Source organism: Peromyscus californicus, unplaced genomic scaffold (assembly GCF_007827085.1).
Source record: "Peromyscus californicus insignis strain IS unplaced genomic scaffold, ASM782708v3 Scaffold_6__1_contigs__length_162567912, whole genome shotgun sequence".
NCBI lineage: Eukaryota > Metazoa > Chordata > Mammalia > Rodentia > Cricetidae > Peromyscus > Peromyscus californicus.
In genome coordinates, this window is record NW_026294584.1 from 136,362,538 (window position 1) to 136,383,376 (window position 20,839).

The 20,839-nt window shown below is 45.3% G+C and overlaps 1 protein-coding gene across 1 annotated transcript in view; it reads left to right on the forward strand.

Moving 5' to 3' along the window:
- The first annotated feature begins 3,307 nt into the window (after positions 1-3,307).
- Positions 3,308-20,839, forward strand: part of Slc6a13 (solute carrier family 6 member 13) — a 37,017-nt gene continuing 19,485 nt past the window's right edge. Inside the window, exons 1-3 of the mRNA XM_052721017.1 lie at positions 3,308-3,388; positions 5,932-6,138; positions 20,757-20,839. The exon at positions 20,757-20,839 is cut by the window's right edge and continues 52 nt beyond it. Coding sequence (XP_052576977.1) covers positions 5,937-6,138; positions 20,757-20,839 — 285 coding nt within the window. The 5' untranslated portion in view covers positions 3,308-3,388; positions 5,932-5,936. The remainder of the gene's footprint in view (positions 3,389-5,931; positions 6,139-20,756) is intronic.

A 20,839-nucleotide genomic window follows, 5' to 3' on the forward strand; every position in this document is an offset into this window, starting at 1 on the left:
AGCCACTGGACTGTGAGTGAGCCACTGAACTGTGAGTGAGCCACGGAACTGTGAGTGAGCCACTGTGAGTGAGCCACTGAACTGTGAGTGAGCCACCACCACTAAATGTTTCCTTCTAAGAGTTGCCATGGTCATGGTGTCTCTCCACAGCAATAGAAACCCTAACTTAGACACTCCTGTATCCGCAACGTATCTACGCAGCTTTTCTTATCTTTCGTGATTTGAACACTATGTTAATTACTTGTTTCAGTGCTGTGACAGAGCACTCGACCAAAGCAACCTGAGGGAAGGCTTATTTTTATGTTTGAGGAGACAGTCCATCATGGCGGGGAACGTCAAGGCGGCCGGAACTTGAGGCTGCTGGTCGTGTTGCAGCTGCAGTGAAGAAGCAGAGGGAGGTAAATGGACGTGCTCAGCCTACATTCAGGGCTGGTTTTCCCACCTCAGTTAACCTGATCTAGATCATTTCTCCCAGGGATGCCTGTGAGGTCCACGTGAACCACCACAGACGCAACGGCATGAAGAACAGTTGCTTGTTGAATGTCCCTTGCTCGGAGCTGTGTTCTCATTTCTCATGATCAAATAGAATTATCGGCAAGAATAGCAGTGGATGGTGCCTGCGTTGGGGTGTGAATAACGCCGGTGTGTTCTGTGACTGGGGGTGCTGCACTCAGTCACTGGCCTTTCTACCACGAAGGTAGCATCTTCCCTTTGTAGTGAATAAATATCTGGGGGACAATACTCAGGAACTATGAAAATTTTGCTCTTCCTCAAACTTTCATTGACAGGTTTTACTGGTGCAGTAACTGGTGGGTACTGTCGTCAGCCCAATGGGGATTCCCTATTTCTGTCATTCCTTCTACATTTACTAACTATAATTCTACTTTAGGGAAAAGGTGTGTTTTCTCCCCCATTTACTGGCTTGCTTTATTATTTACATTACCACAAATGTGAAGGACATTTGGTCACAATCTACCCTTACCATTATTTATTTTGTTTCTCGGATTTTCACCATCCTGGTGAGCCATCACCGGGTATTGCTCAGGCGAGTTTACTTGCCCCTTCCTTTCCATCAGTGTCATATCTGAAAAGGGCTCAGGTCGTCCAGGAGTGAGCAGGAGAGGGTCTGACCTGTCCTCTGCTGCTCAGAGACTCTCCTTTGGAAACAGACCACGTTTCTTGGAAGACCCCTCTGCTCTTGTCCTACTCCGAGTGGAGACAGAAAATACCCGGGGGAACAGATCACGACACACTGGCTTTTAAACATGCCCAGAATGAACTTGGCACCAACCACTACCTATGCGTTTCCATGAGCTCATTTCTCTTCATCCAGTCCTGTGTCAGAAAGCCTGATGTTCAGTTATCCTGGGTAACAGTCCCTAGAGGCTCTCCTAATCCGTCTGTTGAGTAAGAGTTCATGAACACTGATTCTGACAGTGCCCGATCCTTGGTCTTGTCCCTGCATACCCAAGGGTGGTGGAAGCAAGGGTTGTCTGTCCTGTGTGATTGGTGTGACACCCCAGGACAGGCAGTCTGAAGACTGTCATGGACAGTTCTACCAAATGAATGGTTCTCAAACTACTGCTCCATCACTTGGCCGAGCAGGGAAAAATATCAGTCACAACAGGATGGAGGTGAAAGGAACTGCGGATCACAAGCGTTTGGAAAGGAATAAAAGAGCGATCAAAAGGGCAGTGTAGCAGCAGTCATGTAGAAAATGGAAGAATCGGCACTCCCTCGTGTCAGAGCAACTCCAGACCAGAGGACGACGTGGAGGATGCTCTCATCTCAGTGCATGCGTGAGGTTAGAGAGAGCCAGGCAACACTGATGGAGGCTGTGTGGTACCCAGACTTCTGAGGGGGCTGGTTTGAGTCTCAAACTCCAGCTACCTGGTAGTTTTAGAGTACAAATTTCAATGTTCACAACGCTTAGTAGGTCAGTTAGTGGGCTGCTAGTCAGCACCGCTTGGCCTAAGTCTAGGAAGTCGATCACATGGCTTTGGGCTTTTAGCTTGAATTTGAGTCTCTCTTTGAGAACACTTTTCACCTCTTTCTTGAAACCATCGGATGAGACAGATGTGGCTGCTCTTCCAGAGGACCAGAGTTCGACTCCTAGCACCCCCATCAGTGGGCCCACATCTGCTTGTAAGCCCAGCTCCAGGAGATCTGACACCCTCCCCTGGCCTCTGAGGGCACCCACATGCATGTACACAAACATGCACAGACTATACACATACGCATAAATAAATATAGAAAAATACAATCTCTCTTTTTTAAAGAATAATCTCCATGAAGCTCGTTGTGAATACTTAAGGATAAATAGCAGCATAGTTATCGTTGGTGGGCTTGCAGCATTAGTAGATCTGCTCTCCCCTGAAATCTCACACACTTTTCCAAGGTGGGCAACATTTTCTCCATTTTATAGACGTGAGAATGAGAGTCTCGGAAGTTGAATGCTTTGCTCCAAAGGTCGAGCTGGCAAGTGACAGATGCTGTGCTCAGCCCCTGTGCTGCCCGGCCTCAAAGCTTATGTATGTGCCCTTTCCTGCTGCGCTGCCCTGGAGCAGGTGGTGGGTCAGAGACTGAACGAACAGCCGGCTACCTCCTTGGGTCATTCCTGCCTGGAAAGAAAGTCCCTCTGACTAGCTGTCTGCCTCACATTGCCAAATCTTCCCTGTTTTAAACCTTGGCACTTCATTGACTGCAGTTAAAAAAAGTTCTAGCACGGTGTCAAAGAATTCAAACAATACTGGAGCTTCAAAAAGAAGAGAAAACCTCCTTTATTACTGTTACCTAGGCCAGCTCTATTCTGAGTGCAACCACTATTAACGCATGAATCGTTTTCAAACTTTTCAACATGGTGTGTGCATACACGTATGTGTGCATGTTTGTGCCTGTGTGTGTGTGTGTGTGTGTGTGTGTGTGTGTGTGTGCATGTTGGAAGTTTTACTGACTTCTCCCAGTTCAGTGATATTGATGTCTCCCTGTCCCGTCCCCCCCACAAATCATTGTCCCTTCCAGAATGCCATTTGAACCAGGTAAGATCTAAATACCTTGAAATTAATCTACATAGCCCCTAGAGTGTCAGAAAGGAAGGGCATGCAAGCCGTGTGAATAGAGTGCGCTGTGGTAAAATCACAAGCAAGTGGTTGAGCTGCCAGGGTGCACCCGCAGTCCCCTGGCCAGAGAGTCACTCATGTGCGATTGTTTGGTGGCTGAGGGGAGGGGAGAGTATGGGAGGGGGAAGGCGGGAGGCGGAATGTGGGCCGGTCAAGTTTAGGATTACAGCCTCCACAGGGCGGTCTCCAGCCATGCTTTAAATAGCCAGCACCTTCCCTGGCCCCCTCGAGAATTCTCCGACAGGACCTCAGGCAGAAACTTCACCAAGGTTCGGAATACTTTCTGCTCTCTTTCTCTCTCTCTCTCTCTCTTTCTCTTTTTCCTGTTTCTGGGCCTCAGAATGTAGGTTGGTGGGATCCATGGATTTACAACCAAAGGGCTTTTGATGTCCCCGACAGCACTGTTGGCTCTTAGGTATGCAGATGCAAACACCTTATGCTGTTCTCTTGACGTTCTGAAAGGGGGGCTCATGACTTAAGGGACCACAGGAGTAGGAGATAGAGAATCCTAATTGGAGAGGAAAATCATTGAGTTTAAGTTGTGAAGATAGAAAGCATCTCCCTACCCAAGCCTCACAGCTGAGTCTATTCCCTTATTCCCACTTTCACAGATGAGCAAACTAAGGCTGCGTTATTCATTAACTTCTTTGGAGGCATGAAGGGTGCTAGAAATGGGTAAGGTCTAAACCTGGCTTGCCGGAATCCACAGCCTATGCTCTTTCAACTGCCCCCAAGAAATGACTCTTATGGGGCTGAGGGAGAAGAGTGCTGCTTGGTTTCTGGGAGGGGGAGGAGGCCAAGTGGGATGCTTTGCCTCACTGGAAGACTTCCCTGAGATGGTAAGTTAGCAAGGGGAGGCCAGATCAGCACGAGCCCCGAGAAGACCAGTTCAATCAGCAGAGAAACTTCTCACCCCATTGCTGGAGTTTTTTTTTTCTTGGCCAGAGCTAGTTTTGAAGCCCACTCCTCAGCTTGTTATATAATCGGAGTGCCTTCCACTGCCTGTCTTTTGGGCTGATTTTCCAGTCCTTAGGATTGGAGGCAGAACCTAAGGAAAGCCTGTGGCTTGGAGGGGTTCCTGATGAGAACGTTCCATTAACTTGAACTTGTCTTGGGGTTCAGAGAAAGCCCACCTGCTTGCTTTTCTAGAAAGGAGCTACTAACCAGTCATGGTGCCTCATGCCTGTAATCTGAGCATTCAGGAAGCTTGAGGCAGGGGGATCATCTCGAGTTTATGATGTTTAGTGAGTTCTAGGACAAACTGGGCTATAGACCTTGTCTCAAAACAAACAGTCAACAAATGAATAAACAATAACAAGAGTTAAAACAAAAACCAGAACAAAGGGGGCCACTGTATAAAATGAGGATGGAATCACTTGAAATACCAACATTAAATATGTTGATAAACCAAGGCAGCCAGCATAACCCAATTGATGTAACTGGAAGGGCAGGGAGGAGCGTGGCTTCAAGTCCCACACAGTTTACGACCTGTGTGGCAATAGTGACTTGATTTAGTCTAGCAACAGCTTCAGGTACTTTACTTATGCCACTCATTTTCTCAACGACAATAGGACTGGTGGAAGAATTAAGTGAATGTGTGTAAAATGCTTAGTCCATAGTAGCTGCTCGTTAAATTTAAATCGTGCCTGAATTCACCCGCAACCTCAGTATCAGTCTAGAATAGGCTGTTTCTGGAAGTCAGAAGGTGAGAGGTGGGGCTTCCTTTTCATGCCCTCGTCTCTGTTGTAACAGACTGTTACTGCTGAAGAGAGGAAGGGAGAGAAGGGTATGGGAGAGGGGATGGAAGAGGGGGGTTGGGGAGAGAGGGAGAGAGAGAGAGAGAGAGAGAGAGAGAGAGAGAGAGAGAGAGAGAGAGAGAGAGAGAGAGAGAGTTTTTCCATGTATACTGATTCAAGAAGAAATGGAGGAGTGAGGAATGAATTCCTAGACAGCTCAGTCCACCTCGTTCAGTCACTGGTCCCATTCAGCATCCCTCAGAAGACATTTCTTTGATCTGAATGGTGAAGACATAGATAAGAAATACATTCCGATGACGCAGCCACTAAGAAAGAAACATCGTGGTTTATGTCCCAATCTTTCAATGCATGTAAATACTCTGTAAAGTGCCTGGAAAACATGATCATTTTGTACATACTGATCTCACTTCCTATAGCACAGACATTCTTTTGTTTCAATATACATTTTCCTGTAACATAGTTTTTAATGACTGTATAGAAGCTCACAATGTATCTACCATACCTTATTAATATACCTTCCATTTTTAGCATGTATAGTCTTTCAATTTTTTTTTTGGTTGCTGTTATGAACAATCAACATCTTCAGTATCAGATCTTTGCCCCACGGTCACAGTTACTTCTTTAGGGTAATTCCACAAGGGACATCGGTGGCTTTGACAATATGTCAACTGCCATCCTCTCGGTGGTCCTGGCCTATAGAGACCAAATGGCTTTTTAGTGTGTCCCAGCTGGTTATGAAAGGCAAAGGGGAGTGCCGACAACCACAGGCTATGAATTCAGAGAACACCACAGACTATGAATTCAGAGAACACGCATCATGGGAGCAAAGTCTGCTCTTCAGGGTCGGTGCTTTCTCTCTCAATATGAAGGGACAGGAAGTCTCAGAAGCTGTTCTTTTGCTCTACCAGTGAGGGGCACTAAGAAGGAACAGGTTGGAGGACAGAGAAAGAAGTCACCCTTTTCCAGGGGATTTATTCCCTTGGGACTTTCCTGACGTGGGGAGGCATTCCCCGTGGGGTTCCCACCAGTGACAGAGCCCTCCACTTGTTTTCCAGGTGGGATGGATAACAGGATCTCGGGAACAACCAGTAATGGAGAGACAAAGCCAGTGTGTCCAGTCATGAAGGAGGTGGAGGAAGACGGCACCTTGGAACGGGAGCACTGGAACAACAAGATGGAGTTTGTGCTGTCAGTGGCGGGAGAGATCGTTGGCTTAGGCAACGTCTGGAGGTTTCCCTATCTCTGCTACAAGAACGGGGGAGGTGAGAACCACTCTGCCACCACAGTCACCCCAGGAAGGAGAATGTTTCTGTCTGCTACACTTACTGTCCCTCTGGGAAGTTCTGTAAACACGTAGAATGCTGGCGTTGAAGGACCCTGACAGGTCACTGATGACACATTGCAGGAGACTGAGACCTAGATAAATCATGTGAGTGTCCTAGAGCTTTCTCTCTTAGCTGTGTGAGTACAGGCTCGGATCCAGATGGATCAGGGAATGGATTCTGGCTCTGCTCTTACTCTGTGTGATCTTGGTCAAGTTCCAGAAGCTCCCAGAGTCAATGGCCGCTCCTGTAAATCAAGATAGCAGTACCTGTTTTTCAAGGTTGTTTTAAGGACTGGCAATACCATCCATAAAGTGCTTAATAAATAGGAACTTCACTGATGCTGCTGCTGCTACCAAATTCTTCTGGGATCTTGAGATTCTTCAGTGTGGCCTTGTGTCAACCCCCACTACTCAGCTGGTACCATGACATTCCCAACATCATGTTTCCCAACTCTCACTAGTATAATCTTTGACGCTCATGACTTTTCCTTTAAAAATCACCTCTCTCTCTCTCTCTCTCTCTCTCTCTCTCTCTCTCTCTCTCTCTCTCTCTCTCTCTCTCTGTCACACACACACTCTTATACTGGCTTCTTATTCTCCTTCCCGGCCCTCTGGGGTAACTGCGCTAATCCACACAAAGGGAATTTCCACACCTCGGTGGGAAGTCTTGAGCAGAGTCCCCAGGTACTAGAGGGCTTGGAGTTGACCTGCAGGTTAGGACTCCATCCTGTTCTGTTGCTGGGTAAAGCTTCCAGGGATTGGAGGTCATGGGTCTGTTTTCATAGGGAGCTCCATCCTGAGCTGGAGGAATGCAGAACACACAGGTAGGTCACCAGGGACAAGGCTGAGAGGAACACACCTACTCACTTGCAGGGGAGCAGAGGCCTCCCCATCAAGCTCAAGTCTCCCGAATGGTTTTGGAGAGATGAGGCACACAGTCCAAATGGTTTTGAAGAGATGAGGCACACAGTCCAAATGATTTTGGAGAGATGAGGCACACAGTCCCCGGTGGAGGTGGGAGAGGGTTAGGAGAGACCAAAAGAGAAGTGCTTTGCACTCACGCTGTCTTGTTCCTGGCTTTGTGGACACTGGAGACTAACTGTGGGGTTGAAGTATTTGTATTTTTCCCTAGAGGAATGGGACTGAGGTAATATGTCCTTTCTCCCTAGGAATTCTGGCCAGTGGCCTGAAATCACAGGACTTTGCTCAGTCTGCATTGTGAGAGAAGGAGGGAGGTCTTCCCATTCCTCATCTAGCATTAGATACTTCTGTGCTTGTTGAGGACTTAGGGCCTGAACACCTTCCCTTTAGAGCATTTAGGTGGAGGGATGTGGCTGGCTCAGGGCACAGACAGAAGCGAGAAACTAAAGCTGTACGCTGGGACCCGGAACCTAGTAACCAGCTTAGTTTCTCATGTGGCAGAAAGATTACAGGGTGAGATTTCCCCAAGCCTCTCTGGAATTGGGTAAGGGTTGAGGCAGTGATTTCCAAGCTTAGTGCAAAGCCACTGGGGGTGAAAAATGCAGTAAAGGGGAGCAGAGGCGGAGCGGCTGGGGATGCTGGACTCAACGTAGCTTCCTTTGTCTGGCAACTTTAGGTTCTGAGCTCTGCTCCAGGACCGCATGGCGATCTGTCCAGTCTCTGTCTTAGAGATGCACAAATAGGAAAGAAAGTTCTAGGCCCTCAGTTTCTCGTGTGTGGGTGCCTGGGTATGGCTGCTGGGATGTCTGTCCCCCGGACAGAGCCTCTGACTTCATATGACAGTTGAGACATTTTTAGGGGTCCTGAGATTTAATCTTGTGTCATCACCCACAGTTTCAGCCTTGACGTTGCTGAGGACTTCATGTACCACCTCCCTATTTGCTGATGAATAACAGCAGCCTGGGGGTGGGGAGTGTTTTGGTGGACTTTGGAGCTAGAGGCTAATGCCCAGGTTTGCTCTAAAGGGCAGGACTCATCCAAGGCCCCTTTGCCGAAGACTGATTGAGGATTCGTACTGGAGGAATCCAGAGCCCCGTCTTTTCGTTCTCAGCAGTTCATGCCACAGGAAGCAAGCTCCTGCAGAGCCGTGCGTCGGCTGGAGCACTTCCGTTTTTAACATTTCCTTTAGCCGATGGGTGAACTGATGCCAAGGGGACTCCTCACTGCTGATGTGGGGAGGAAGGGCGAAGAAAACAGAGAGAGGGCATCGGTGTTGATTTGACCCCTTTCTGTGGCCCTGGTGATTTTATTTAAGGCCTTTGCTCGCTGACTGAGACTTGGGCTCCTATGGACGCCAGGCGTGTTCTGAATAGGTTATGGGAAGGATGCTGGGTGCTCCATGGAGCTACCGCGCTTAGTAAAGTGCTCTATCAACCTGCTTCTGGACTCTTTCTCTAAGTCCACAGTGCCACGCAGTCACTATTGTGCTTGTGGTGGGGGAGGGGAGGGCGAGGGTGAGGTAAGAACTTCTGTCAGTAATGCATTTGTGTGGTGACAATGTCAAGCTCGAGGAATCTCCTCAAATCTTAATGATGTCTTCTTAGGTTTCGGCTTTAACTCTTGGTAGACCAAATTCGAAGTGAGTTCCACAGCAGGGGAGGAGCTGAGCTAGATAAAGGAATGGCGAAGCAGCTGAAGACAGACAGGGAAGCCAAGAGAGTGCTGTGGTGAAGCCCATCAAGACCCAGAAGCTAGAATGGCATTCTTAGGACATGGTTAGGAGCAATGCCTGCCTCAGTCACCTAGACAAAGCTCTTGCTGTTCTCTAGGAACCAGGGCCCAATGCCAGCATCCCTTTGAAGGGTTCCGAGAGTTGCCAGTCTGTCACTTGTGTTGGCACACAGACAAGGAAGCTTGGACTCTATATCCTTCAACAACAAATACTGGGCACCTTGAAAATTGTTCTAAGTGCTTGGAAGACATTTGTAAATACACCAGACCCATGCCCCGTCTTCAGGGGTCTTGTCTTTCAGAGGAAGGAAACACAGCAAAGCAAAGCAGATAAGTAAGTTATATAGAATACCAGAAATTAGCAACTCCTGGGGAGAAGAACAAGAAGAGCCGAGTAAAGGGGATTAGGAGCGTGGGTGTGGGTTTGTGGCTGTTTTAAAGGGGTGGGGTGTCACTGTGGGCCGCACTGAGAACATTTGAGTGAGGCTTGCCCTGAGTGAGAGGGTGGTCATCGAGGTAAGCATGCTGTAGGGAGAGGAAGCAAAGGTTAGATGGTCCTAAGCAAGAGCCCACCTGGCTTTATGGAAGAGTGTAAAGGAGGCCTCTAAGCCCGGAGCAAGATGAGTAGCTAGGAGATGCAGTCGGAGAAGTAAGTGAAGAAGTCACTGTTCGTGCCTTTTGTTGATGAGACATAAGCCAACATCTATTCACCATAGACAGGACACCAACAACAGTCCCGAGCAAGGACTCCGCCTGAGTCTCACTTGGGTATTTACAGGATTGGGGGTGATGACTACAACACCCTCCCCAGCATGGGCAAAGCTACGTGACTGGAGGCCTGCACAGCTGGCAGACAGCCCCAGCAGAGACTCGCCTTTCTCAGCATTTACTCGATGTTTTACTGGCTTAGAGAGGCACCCCAGGGTTCTTGTAAATTTCTTGAACTTTCCAAGTCTTGTGGTCTTTTCCTCTCTCCGGAGGAGGGCATGTTTAGATGTGGGGCTGCACAACATGGATGCAGACCAGGTAGGGCTTTGCTGGCTACTGTAAAACACTAGCTTTCCCTCTAATGTCATGGAGAGTCAGGGCAGGGTTTTGAGCAGGAGTAGCAAAGGTCTTTTACTTGAGATACTCTCACTGGCTGTTGTGTTGAGAACTGACTACAGGGCATAGACCAGCTATAAAGCTAAAAATTCTGGATTAAGCCCTGATTCCTATGATGGCTAGGGTTGGTTGTCAGTTTTACAGGTTCTAGAATCGTCTAGAATACCTGTTTGGGATTACTTAGCTCAGATTTGGGGCTATTGAGTAGCAGCATCAGGTAAAGGCACCTGCTGCCAAGCCTGATGACCTGAGTTCAATTCCTCTGACCTCCACAAAATTGTCCTCTCACCTCTCCAAGTGCACTGTGTGTGGGACCAAGGCACTCCCACACAGACACACACACACAGATACACACACACACACACACACACACACACACACACACACACACACAAATAAGTGCAATAAAAATTTTAGATTAGCTCAGCTTCTGAGCATGCCTGTGAGAGATTATCTTGACTAGTTTATTTGAGGTGGGACAATCCATCCTGAAGGAAGGGCAGCATCACTCTGGACTTGGGTCCTGGGCTGTATACAAAGGAGAACGTGTATTGACTAAGGGCCTTTATGGCTTTCCTCTTCCTGACTGTGGACGCAATGAGACCAGCTGCTTTAAGCTCCTGCAGGCTTGATGACTTCCCCCCGCGATGGACTGTTACCTTGAACTGTGTGCCAGAATAAACCTCTGCTTCCTTAATCTGCTTCTGCCAGGCATTCTCATCACAGCCGCAGAAAAGGGACTGAGACTAGCGCCTTCTCTCTAACTATCGACTCCACCCAAACGTGTGAGCCAAAGTGTTTCAGGACCCAGGCCTTCAGATGAAGCCTCTCCAACTCTCTGGACCCTGGCTGCCAGCAGAATGAATTTCTCAACACCCAGCATACCTCAGACTGGAGTCTCCATGTGAGATATGCGGAATCTGAGCCCTTGACACAGTTCCTGTTGCCAACCCCCTGTCTAAGCAACTAGAAACTTTTAACCTGAAAAGGGTTGCTCTTCCTAAGACATGAAAGGCCGCAGATGCTAAGAGAAAAAATCAGTGATTGAGTTTGGGGAACACTGACTTGAGATCCCTTTGGCACGTTCAAGTGATTTGTCATCACGGCAGTACAATATTTTTGGAGTTTGTGCGAAAGATCTGGTTGGAAATACACATTTAGGCATCCCTAGCAATTTGAAGGTATTAAAAGAAGAAAGAAAGAAAGAAAGAAAGAAAGAAAGAAAGAAAGAAAGAAAGAAAGGAAGGAAGGAAGGAAGGAAGGAAGGAAGGAAGAAAGAAAGGAAGAAAAGAAGAAAGGAAGAAAGGAAGAAAGAAAGTCCAGCTGGACTGTGGTGGTGCACACCTTGAATCCTAATGCTTGGGAGGCAGAGGCATGCAGATCTCTGTGAGTTTGAGGCCAGCCTGAGCCTGGTCAAAGGAGAGAATTCTAGGAGAGCCAGGGCTGTTACACAGAGAATCTATGTCTCAAAAAACCAAAAGAGAGAAAGAGACTACATGGCAGTTGATATCTGTAATCTCAGGAGGCTGAGGCAGGAAGATTGTGAGTTCAAGGTCAACCTGGGCCACATAGTAAGGCTCTCTGTTTCAAAAGAGAAAGAAACACACACACACACACACACACACACACACACACACACACACGCGCACACACACACACACACACGAGAGAGAGAGAGAGAGAGAGAGAGAGAGAGATCACCAACCTGTGAGTATGTAAGAAAAGAGAAAGAACCTGTAAAGGAACAGAAAGAGCAGCGACAGGGTTGAAAATGGAGAGAAAGACAGCTGAAAAAGTGCTGGGGAGGAGGAGAGCAAACAGAAGATGCTGTCGAAGGGCTGAGGAGGTGATGGGTGGGCACGGTCGCTGGTCCAGCTGAGAAGTCATGGGTGACTGTGGTGGAGTATTAGACCAACACCTGCTGGGAGCAGGTTTAAGAAAAGGAGGGAGGGAGCTGGAGAGAGAAGAATTGGAAACCACAATTACAGATGTTGCTGAAAGACCCTCTTCTTTCTGGATGGAAATAAGCCGTCCCAGCACCTGGAGGAGGTGCATGCCCACATGTCCAGTCACTGTGGCACGCGCCCCTGAGCTGGAGAAGCTGCTGAAGTTGTAAACTTATTTTTCCAGTCCTTCACCCTCAGCTCCCTGGGGAGAAAATAAATATGACTTTCCCCCACAGGCCTGTCCAACACAAACCTCAGCCAAGGGGAAAAAGAAACTCTGGTCATCTCCAGAGGCATGGTGGGGCAGGTGGGGTGGGTCGAAGAGGTAATACCATTCAGTTTGGCTAGGAGAATTTCAGTGACTGTCAACCATGTTCCTTTGATTTCTAAGTCTTTGATTGGTTGCTGGAAACCTGGAGTTTTGTGTCCGCACAGCTGGAGACCATCTAATACGGGGCAGGAGCTGCCTTCCTCCTTGTCTCTCTTTAAGTTAGTTCTAATCCTCAGTCCTCACACACCCAGATCCTAGACATCTCAGACCTGAGCTCTCCAATGGGATCTCCCTGGCAGAATACCCAGGGTTGGAGTCTTCATGATGGAGACCATCTAATACGGGGCAGGAGCTGCCTTCCTCCTTGTCTCTCTTCAAGTTAGTTCTAATCCTCAGTCCTCACACACCCAGATCCTAGACATCTCAGACCTGAGCTCTCCAATGGGATCTCCCTGGCAGAATACCCAGGGTTGGAGTCTTCATGTGAGGCCACAGTACAACATACCACAGATGGACCCCTTGGGAAGGGTGTGACGGAGGGGAAGGCTGAAGCAGGATCTCAGCTCTAGGCCCTAGAAGAGCGCAGCCCAGGGAGAGCAGTGTAAAGAGGGCGAGACAAAGCCGTCAGCCAGGGCGCTGTTTGTAGCTACAAAAATAAGAACGCAGAATGAGAAGCAGTTGTCTCCCGCATCCTGACCTTTATGTTTTCAACAGTGTCATTGTGTGTATTCATTGCACATATTACCTGCTTCACTAAGACAGGTTTCCCCATAACTTCTCAGCTCTCATTAGTCTCTTTCATCCCCCTAGAGAGTTTTGTTTTTATTTTCATATATATATATATATATATATATATATATATATATATATACACACACACACACTCACACACACATATATGCATGTATATATACATATAAACACATAATTTTATATGCCTCTCTATAAAATCTAATAACTACAAATGAGAGAAAACTTACAGTATCTGTTCTTCAGAGCCTAGCTTAATTCACTTAATGTGATTGTCTCCAATTGTATTGTTTTCTTGCAAACCACAGAACTTTGTTCTTATTTACGGCTGAAAAAAAATCTCTCAATATCACATTTTAAAACGTCCATTTCTCTGTTCTTGGGCACCTAGGTTTCTCTGTAGCTTAGCTGCATGAGCAGTGCTGTAGTAACATCCATGTGCAAGTGTTTCTGTGACATGCTCACTTGGAGCCCTTTGGTAAATACCCAGGAAAGATGCAGCCAAGTCAAGCCAAGTCAACAAAATCTATTGTTAGATTTTTGAGGGACCCCCTCACGCTTTTCCACTGTGGCTGGACTTCTCACTAGCACTGTGTAAGGTTCTTTGCCCTCATCCACACCAGCTTTTGTTATTGTTTGTTTTCTTGACAACTGCCTTGTGACTGGGGTGAGATGGAATCCCAGCGTACTTCTGATTTGCATTTCTTTGATGACTAGTGAAGTTGAACTTTTTTTTTAAATGTTTATTGTTCACTTGTGTTTTCTAAGAACTGTCTGTTTACGTCATTATCCCTAACTGATTGGGTTGTTTGATTTCTTGTTGCTTAGTTCTTTGTATTTTCCAAATACTTATCCTCTGTCAGATATATTGCTAGCAAATACTCTTCTCCTATTCTGTTTCTTCACCCAGTTAACTGTTTCTTTTGCTGTACGTCGCTTTTTAATTTCATGAGGGTTCATCGTCAATTGTTGGCCTCATTTCCTTGGTTCTGGACTATGTCTATGTCTTTAATTGTATTCCCCATTTTTTCCTCTAACACTTTCCTAGTTTTCATTCTTATATTGAGGCCTTTGATCCATTTGGAGTTGAGTTTTGTAAAGGATGAGAGACAGGGTCTAGTTTCATTCTTCTGCCTGTGAGCATATGGCACCACCTGTTGAAGAGAACTGTCTTTTCTACAATGTGTATTTTTGGAATATTTCTCAAAAATCAAGTGGCTGTAGCTACATGGGTTTATAACCCAGTCTTGTATTCTAATTCATTTTGTGCCAGTACCATACTGTTTTTGTTACTGGGGCTCTGCAATATAGCTCGAAATCAGGTGTGACAATACCTCTAGCATTATTTCTTTGCTTAGGATTGCTTTGTCTATCTCAGGTCTTTTGTGGGAAGCAGTTATTTTGGTAGCACATGACAACCTTGTTACGGAGTTATTCCATGCCCACTTTGGTCAGGCTAGCATTCGTTATAGTGCGTACCTGTTCACGTACATGCTGACTTCTGTTGCTAGTGTAGGATATAGTTCTCTGTATCTTTAAAAAGTGGCTGGGACATTACAGGTGACATCATAGAGGGTGCTCCTTCTGAGAGGCGTGGTCCCGCACGACTCTTTTTATAGTCCCTCCTCACTCACGGGAAGTGGGCAACACAGTTTGGAGTGTTGAGAGAGACAAAGGTAAAATGAGTGTGGCTAACTTTCTTCTCCCGTGGCTCTTCCTGTTTCTATAGGGTCTCACTTTGTAGCTCAGGTTGGCCTCATGCTTATAGTCTTCCTTCCTCGACCTCCCAGGTACAGGTATTAAAAACCTGTGTCTCTATGCCAGGCCCTGACTCCATCCTTCAATGGTGGTGATGGGAGCACTGCAGGGGGATGCCCCTCAGGACTACCTGGGTTGTGTTCAGGTCTCTCTTGGTCAGCATCCGGTCACTGTCCCCTTCCACACTCCCAAGCTAGAGTAGAAGCTTCTCCTGACGAGTGTGGACTTCGTTCATGTGCTCAGGGGCAGAGCTGACCACGAGCCTGTAGTTAATCATTGGCTTGGTCAGTTGGGAAAGAGCAGGCAGCGTTGATAGGGGCCTGAACTGGACTGTCAACTTTCTGAAATGATTAGGGCTTTCCACAGAGACCATCCACGTCAGCTACTACGTTCTATATTCCACGAATTTTCCCATCAAGCCTTGGACCTCTTAGACTGCTCACAGTCTTGATTCCTTGGCTTTCAGGGCAATTTAGTGTCTAAATAGTGTGTGACTACAAACTAAACATCTGTCCCATTAACTGGACCTCTGTTCCCATTAACTTTCAATTAATTGCCATATTTAAGATATACAAATTGAAGCCTCTTGACATACACATATCCACAAAACTACTGCCACTGTCAAGCTAATGAACACATCAATCAACCTCAAAAACTTCCTCCTGGCCCTTAACAATCTCTTCTTTCTCCCACGGCCCCTGTTGCTGTGTCCTTGTGCGATCAGGAAGCTCCCTGTCATTGTGAATTCATCTGCTTTTTTTTTTTTTAAATTTTATATCAGGGGAATCATGAGCTATGTGTCTTTTTTTTTTCCTTCTGGCTTCTTTCACTCAGAGTAATTGTTTTGAGATTCAACCATAGTTTTCTTTTCAGTAGTTCTTTCCTTGTTCCCAAGGGCCCTTTTATGGACTCAAAAAGACAGCTCAGACCACAGAGTGCTTGTTTTGCAAGCACGAGGACCTGAGTTTGAGCCTCCCCCCACCCAAAATAGAAAAATGTGGGCACGGTGGTGGAGGCTTGGGTCCCAGTGCCAAGGAGGCAGAAACAGATGAATGCCTGGGGCCAGTCTAACCTATTTGATGAGTTCCAGGCCAGCGAGAGACTCCATGCCAAAAAAAGGTGGGTGTATGAGGAGGAACGACACCTGTGGCTGTCATCTGGCTTCCACCCACGTGTGAGCACACTCATGTGCACATGCATACATATGCACATACATGCACAGGCACACACAAACACACATGCACACACACACAAATTAAACAACTTAAAAAGACCTTGCATTCTGTTTTCCTTTAGCTTTTCATCTGATTATGTTATCACAAAATTCGGGCTTCATAGAAGGAATTCAGCAGCTTCCTTCTTTTTCAATGTTGTGTAAGATGTTTCTGTAGAACTGTGTGATTTCTTTCTCAGGCGCCCAGAGTACTCCCCAGCGAAGCTATTAGATCTAGAGGTTGCTTCATGGCAAATATGTTTAATCAAAAAGGATCAATTGATTTAATAGTTAAGGGAGAGCACTCCCCAGCGAAGCCATTAGATCTAGAGGTTGCTTCATGGGAAATATGTTTAATCAAAAAGGATCAATTGATTTAATAGTTAAGGGCAGCTTCCACTGCCTTTCTTCTTGAGTAAGTCACAAGATTTGTACTTTTGGAGGAATTTGCCCATTTTCTCTATGTTGCTATTATTATCAGTATACAGTTGTTTGTGAATTTTACCATCTTTTTATTATTTGTAGAATTTGTGCTAAGGACATGCCTCTCATTTGTCATATTGGTAATTAAAAAAACTTTACTTATTCATTTTTGTATTGTGCGTGTGTGCGCGTGCGTGCGTGTGTGTGCGTGCGCGCGTGCGTGCGTGCGTGTGTGTGTGTGTGTGTGTGTGTGTAACATGTACATGCATCCATGCAGGCGTATGCACGCCGAGGACAACCTTTGGGGGTAGGTGCTTGCTTTCCACCTTGCTGAGTCAGAGCCATGCGTTTCTGCTGCTGCATTGCAGACTCCAGGCTGGTTGGCCTGCAGGCTTCTGCTCCTGCCTCCGGACTCACCGAAGCTGTGCTGAGATTGCTACACCAGCGCTCTTTAAAATGTGGGTTCCAGGGAGTGAACATGGGTCCGCAGGCTTGTGCAATCAGCGCTGTTACCCACTGAGCCAGTGTCCCAGTCTTTGTGTTGGTAATTTACGTCATCTGGACGTCTCTTGAGTTTGCCGTCTCAAGGAGCCAACTTAAGGTTTTGTTGATTTTCTCTCAAGCTTTCTTGTTTTCTGCTTTGGCTTAGTTTGGGCTTCCTTGGTTTTTATTTCTCATTTGTTAAGGGGGAAGCTGAAGCTATTGATTTGAATTCTTTCTCTTTATGATATTAGATATCTGGTACTAGAAAACTCCAACTACTGCTTTAACAGAATTCACAGATTTGGTTATGTTGTATTTTATTTCATTCTACTTAAGAAACTTTCTAATTTTTCTTTTGATTACTTATTTGATCTGTAGATTATTTAGAAGAATGTTATCTAATTAAAAACAGCTAAATATGTAGGGGGTTTTCCAACGTCTTTCTTTTATTGGTTGCTAATTTAGTCAGGGAATACATCTGTCTGAACGACTTTCTTGCTTATTAAGATTTGCTTTGTGGACTAGTTAGAGCATGGCCTATCTTGGTAAACATTCCATATATGCCAGAAAATAATGCATACTCTGCCGTTGTTGTTGGGATGATCTATAAATGTTATTTAAGTGGAGCTGACATATGGCTTTCAAATATTTTATGTTCTTATTGATTTTCAGTCTATTTGTTCTTTAAATGATTGAGAGAATGTTAAACATCTTAACTTTAACTAGGAATCTATATACTTTTCTTTGCAGGCCTATTTGTTTTGCGTCATAGACCTGAAAGCTCTATTTTTAAGTGATTTTGAATTTAAGACATTATGTCCTCTTGATGAATTGACCTCTATTATTATGAAATTATCTTTACCACCCAAAATATTCTTTGCTCTAAAATTTAATTTGTGTGATGCTTGATAGACATTCTTTTGAAAGTTTTTCTCTGATTTTAAAAGGTTTATAATCATTAAAAATTAATATAAACAGATGAACACTCTTTAGGCATTCTTGTGCATACCTGTAATCATGGCATTGCAATTCTAAGCATCTGAGGTAGGAAGATTGTGAGTTATGGACCAGCCTAGGCTACATGCTGAGACCCTGTCTCAAATCAAGCCAAACATGATAAAGATTCCAATTTTCTTTCAATAAGTACTAACCTGAAACATCTCTTTCTATCTTTTTACTTATCATCTCTCCATTTTAAAAAACTTCAAAGGCGTTTCATTCAGGCAGCATATACTTGAGGCTTATTTAAAAGAAGAAGTCAGCCTAAAAGTCCGAGTCTTTTAATCACTCTGTTTAGAGCATTTACATTTAATGCAGCTAACCAACCATAGGTAGAGCAAGTCTGACTTCTTACTACTTGTTTTATGTTTGTCCCATTAGTTCCTTGTTCCTCCTTTCTTCTGTCCTCTGTTGTGCTAACTGGATATTGTTTTATTATCCCACTTCCTGCATTGTTCCTTTGCTGACTTACTAGTCATAACTCTTTGTTGTGTTAGTTTAGACTTTGTAGTCTGCATCTTTCATTCATCAAATTTTATTTTCAAAGGATATTGTACTACTTTATATATGAGTCTTATAATCCTATAATTTTTTTCTCTTGTGCATTGTACTTTTGCTCTATATTTTATTTTTCCATTTGTTAGAAATTATTTACATTGTAATTTATGATAAGTTGCATTTTTGAATTTTATTATTATTCTTTGACAATTTCATGTATTTATAAACCTTGGTCGTTTTTTAACTCCCTTACTGCACTCTCTCATTTCCCTCTCTCTCCCATGAAGCCCTTCTTCCTCCCAGCAAGGCCCCTCCTACTCTGATGTCTTCTGTTGTGTGTTTGACTCACAGGGTTCTATTATGGCTGTCCTCATGAGCATGAGGAGGGGATTATCTATCGGAACGTGGCTAACTTATCAGTGGCTACAGCATTGAGGAAAGTGACACTCTCTCCCCACCACTCCCACAACCAATAACTGCCCATAGACCTTCAGGGAGGGGCGGGGCCGCAGGAACTCCTTTCCTATGCGTGATGGGATATTGACAGTGCCAATATTGTGCAGGCCCTGTGAGTTAATCACAGCTGCACTGAGTTCATGTATACAATGATTGTGTCATGTCCAGAAGACATTGTTCTTCAATGGTCCTCCTCATCCTTGGGCTCTGAGTTTTTCCTACTCCTCTTTCATGATGTTTCCGGAACCTTAGGTGGTGTCGGGGTTGCTATAAATGTCCCATTCAGGAATAAGCACTTGACAGTCATTTATTTTCATCACTCTGGCCAGCTTTGAGTCTCTGCATTAGCCACTGTCTGCTGCAATAAGAAACTTCTCTGATGAAGAATGAGAGAAGTACTAATCTATGTAGACAGAAACAAACATTAAGTCAATTGTATCTTTTTATTCTTCTTGGCGGGGGAGTCGGGGGACAGGGTCTCAGTTGTATCCCTTGTTGGTTTGGAACTCACAATGTAGACCAGGCTTACCTTGAATTCAAAGATCCACCGGCCTCTGCCTCTTGTGTTGGGATTAAAGGTGTGCGGCACCATGCCCAGCCCAGTTGTATTGTTGACAACGTAGTTACTCTTTCTAGAGTTCTATATTCCTTTGTGGATATATATTGTTATGTGGCATAGTCATATCCCTGTGCCTGAAGGACTTCCTTAACTTTTCTTGTCACGTGTGTCTTGCTGGTGATGGATTCATTCTTTTCGTGACTCAAGAAGTTTTTATTTCATTTTCATTTTCAAGCATTCTTTTTCTGAGTGTAGAATTCCAGGTGGACAGCATTCTCTCCTTGTTCCTCTAGCACATTTTCTCCCTCTGGCTTACTCGCATTGTTCCAAGGATTAATTTGATGTTATCCTTCTCTTCTGTACTTATGTGTTGTTTCTCCCTCTGGCCACTGTTAAGATTTTCCCCTGAAACACTCTCAGGATAGTTTAAATAACAGGACTGTGATGTGCCTTGGTTTAGGTTTCTTTACATTTCTTTTGTTAGGTGGCACTGGAGTTGTCTCTGGTGTAGGGCTGACTATTCCCCAGTGACAAGGAATACACACTCTCTAGTATCAGGAGAGTCTCAACACCTTTGGTACGGTGAGTGGGATTAGGCACTGTACGAGCATTGTTATTCTTAATCTTTTGAAATGGTCCTTTCCAGTATAGGGCCATACCACTCTGAGTGCACCCAATCTCTTCTGAACAGTTCATTCTCTCACCTCAGGTCATTTTCTCTCTCCTGGTTCAAGTGGAAAGTTCTAGGCTTTCTGTATATGTGGGCCTCCTTTTTCTGGTTACTCTTTGCTGTGAATTTTCCTTCCAACTTTGACAGTAGGTGGAGGTGCATGTAGAGAAATACCAGCATGTCTACACCTATAGTCTTTCCTTAGCCAATGATTATGGGCAAAGAACCAGAATGATTACCAAAGGAAATTTTGACTTTAGTCTGATAAAATACAAGTGCCTGGAATCCCAGCACTTGGGAAGATGTAGCTGCGGGATTATGAACTTGAGAACATTCTGAACTATGCAACAAGGTCTTGTCTCAAAACTCAAGTCTTTAATAAAAAGTCTGAAATTAGTATAACAATTTCTTTTAAAGAATTAAGAATGATCGTCTGTGTTGAGGTTTCTGGGTATTTATCATTCAGTGGTCTCCCTGCCTTTTCCACAAGCGATGTGTTACTTAGGCAGTAGCTGATGCTCAGTGGGGAGTAAACCCAGCAGGCACTGGTTCAAATCGTACAGTGAAGACAAAGCATGGGACCGTACAGCTTCTAGATAATCTGGTGTCTCCTGATCACTGCTGTGGCAACAGATAACTTCATAGTGTCACCTGCAGTTCACAGGCCCCCTGTCGCTGAGATTCTGACCAGCACTGTGGGGTGGTCCTGAGAGGCGGTGAATGTGGACCGCGGAGAGATCGCCGGGTAACGGGCATTCAATTTTCTACCCACAGGTGCCTTCTTTATCCCCTACCTCATCTTCCTTTTTACCTGTGGCATTCCTGTCTTCTTCTTGGAGACAGCACTTGGCCAGTAC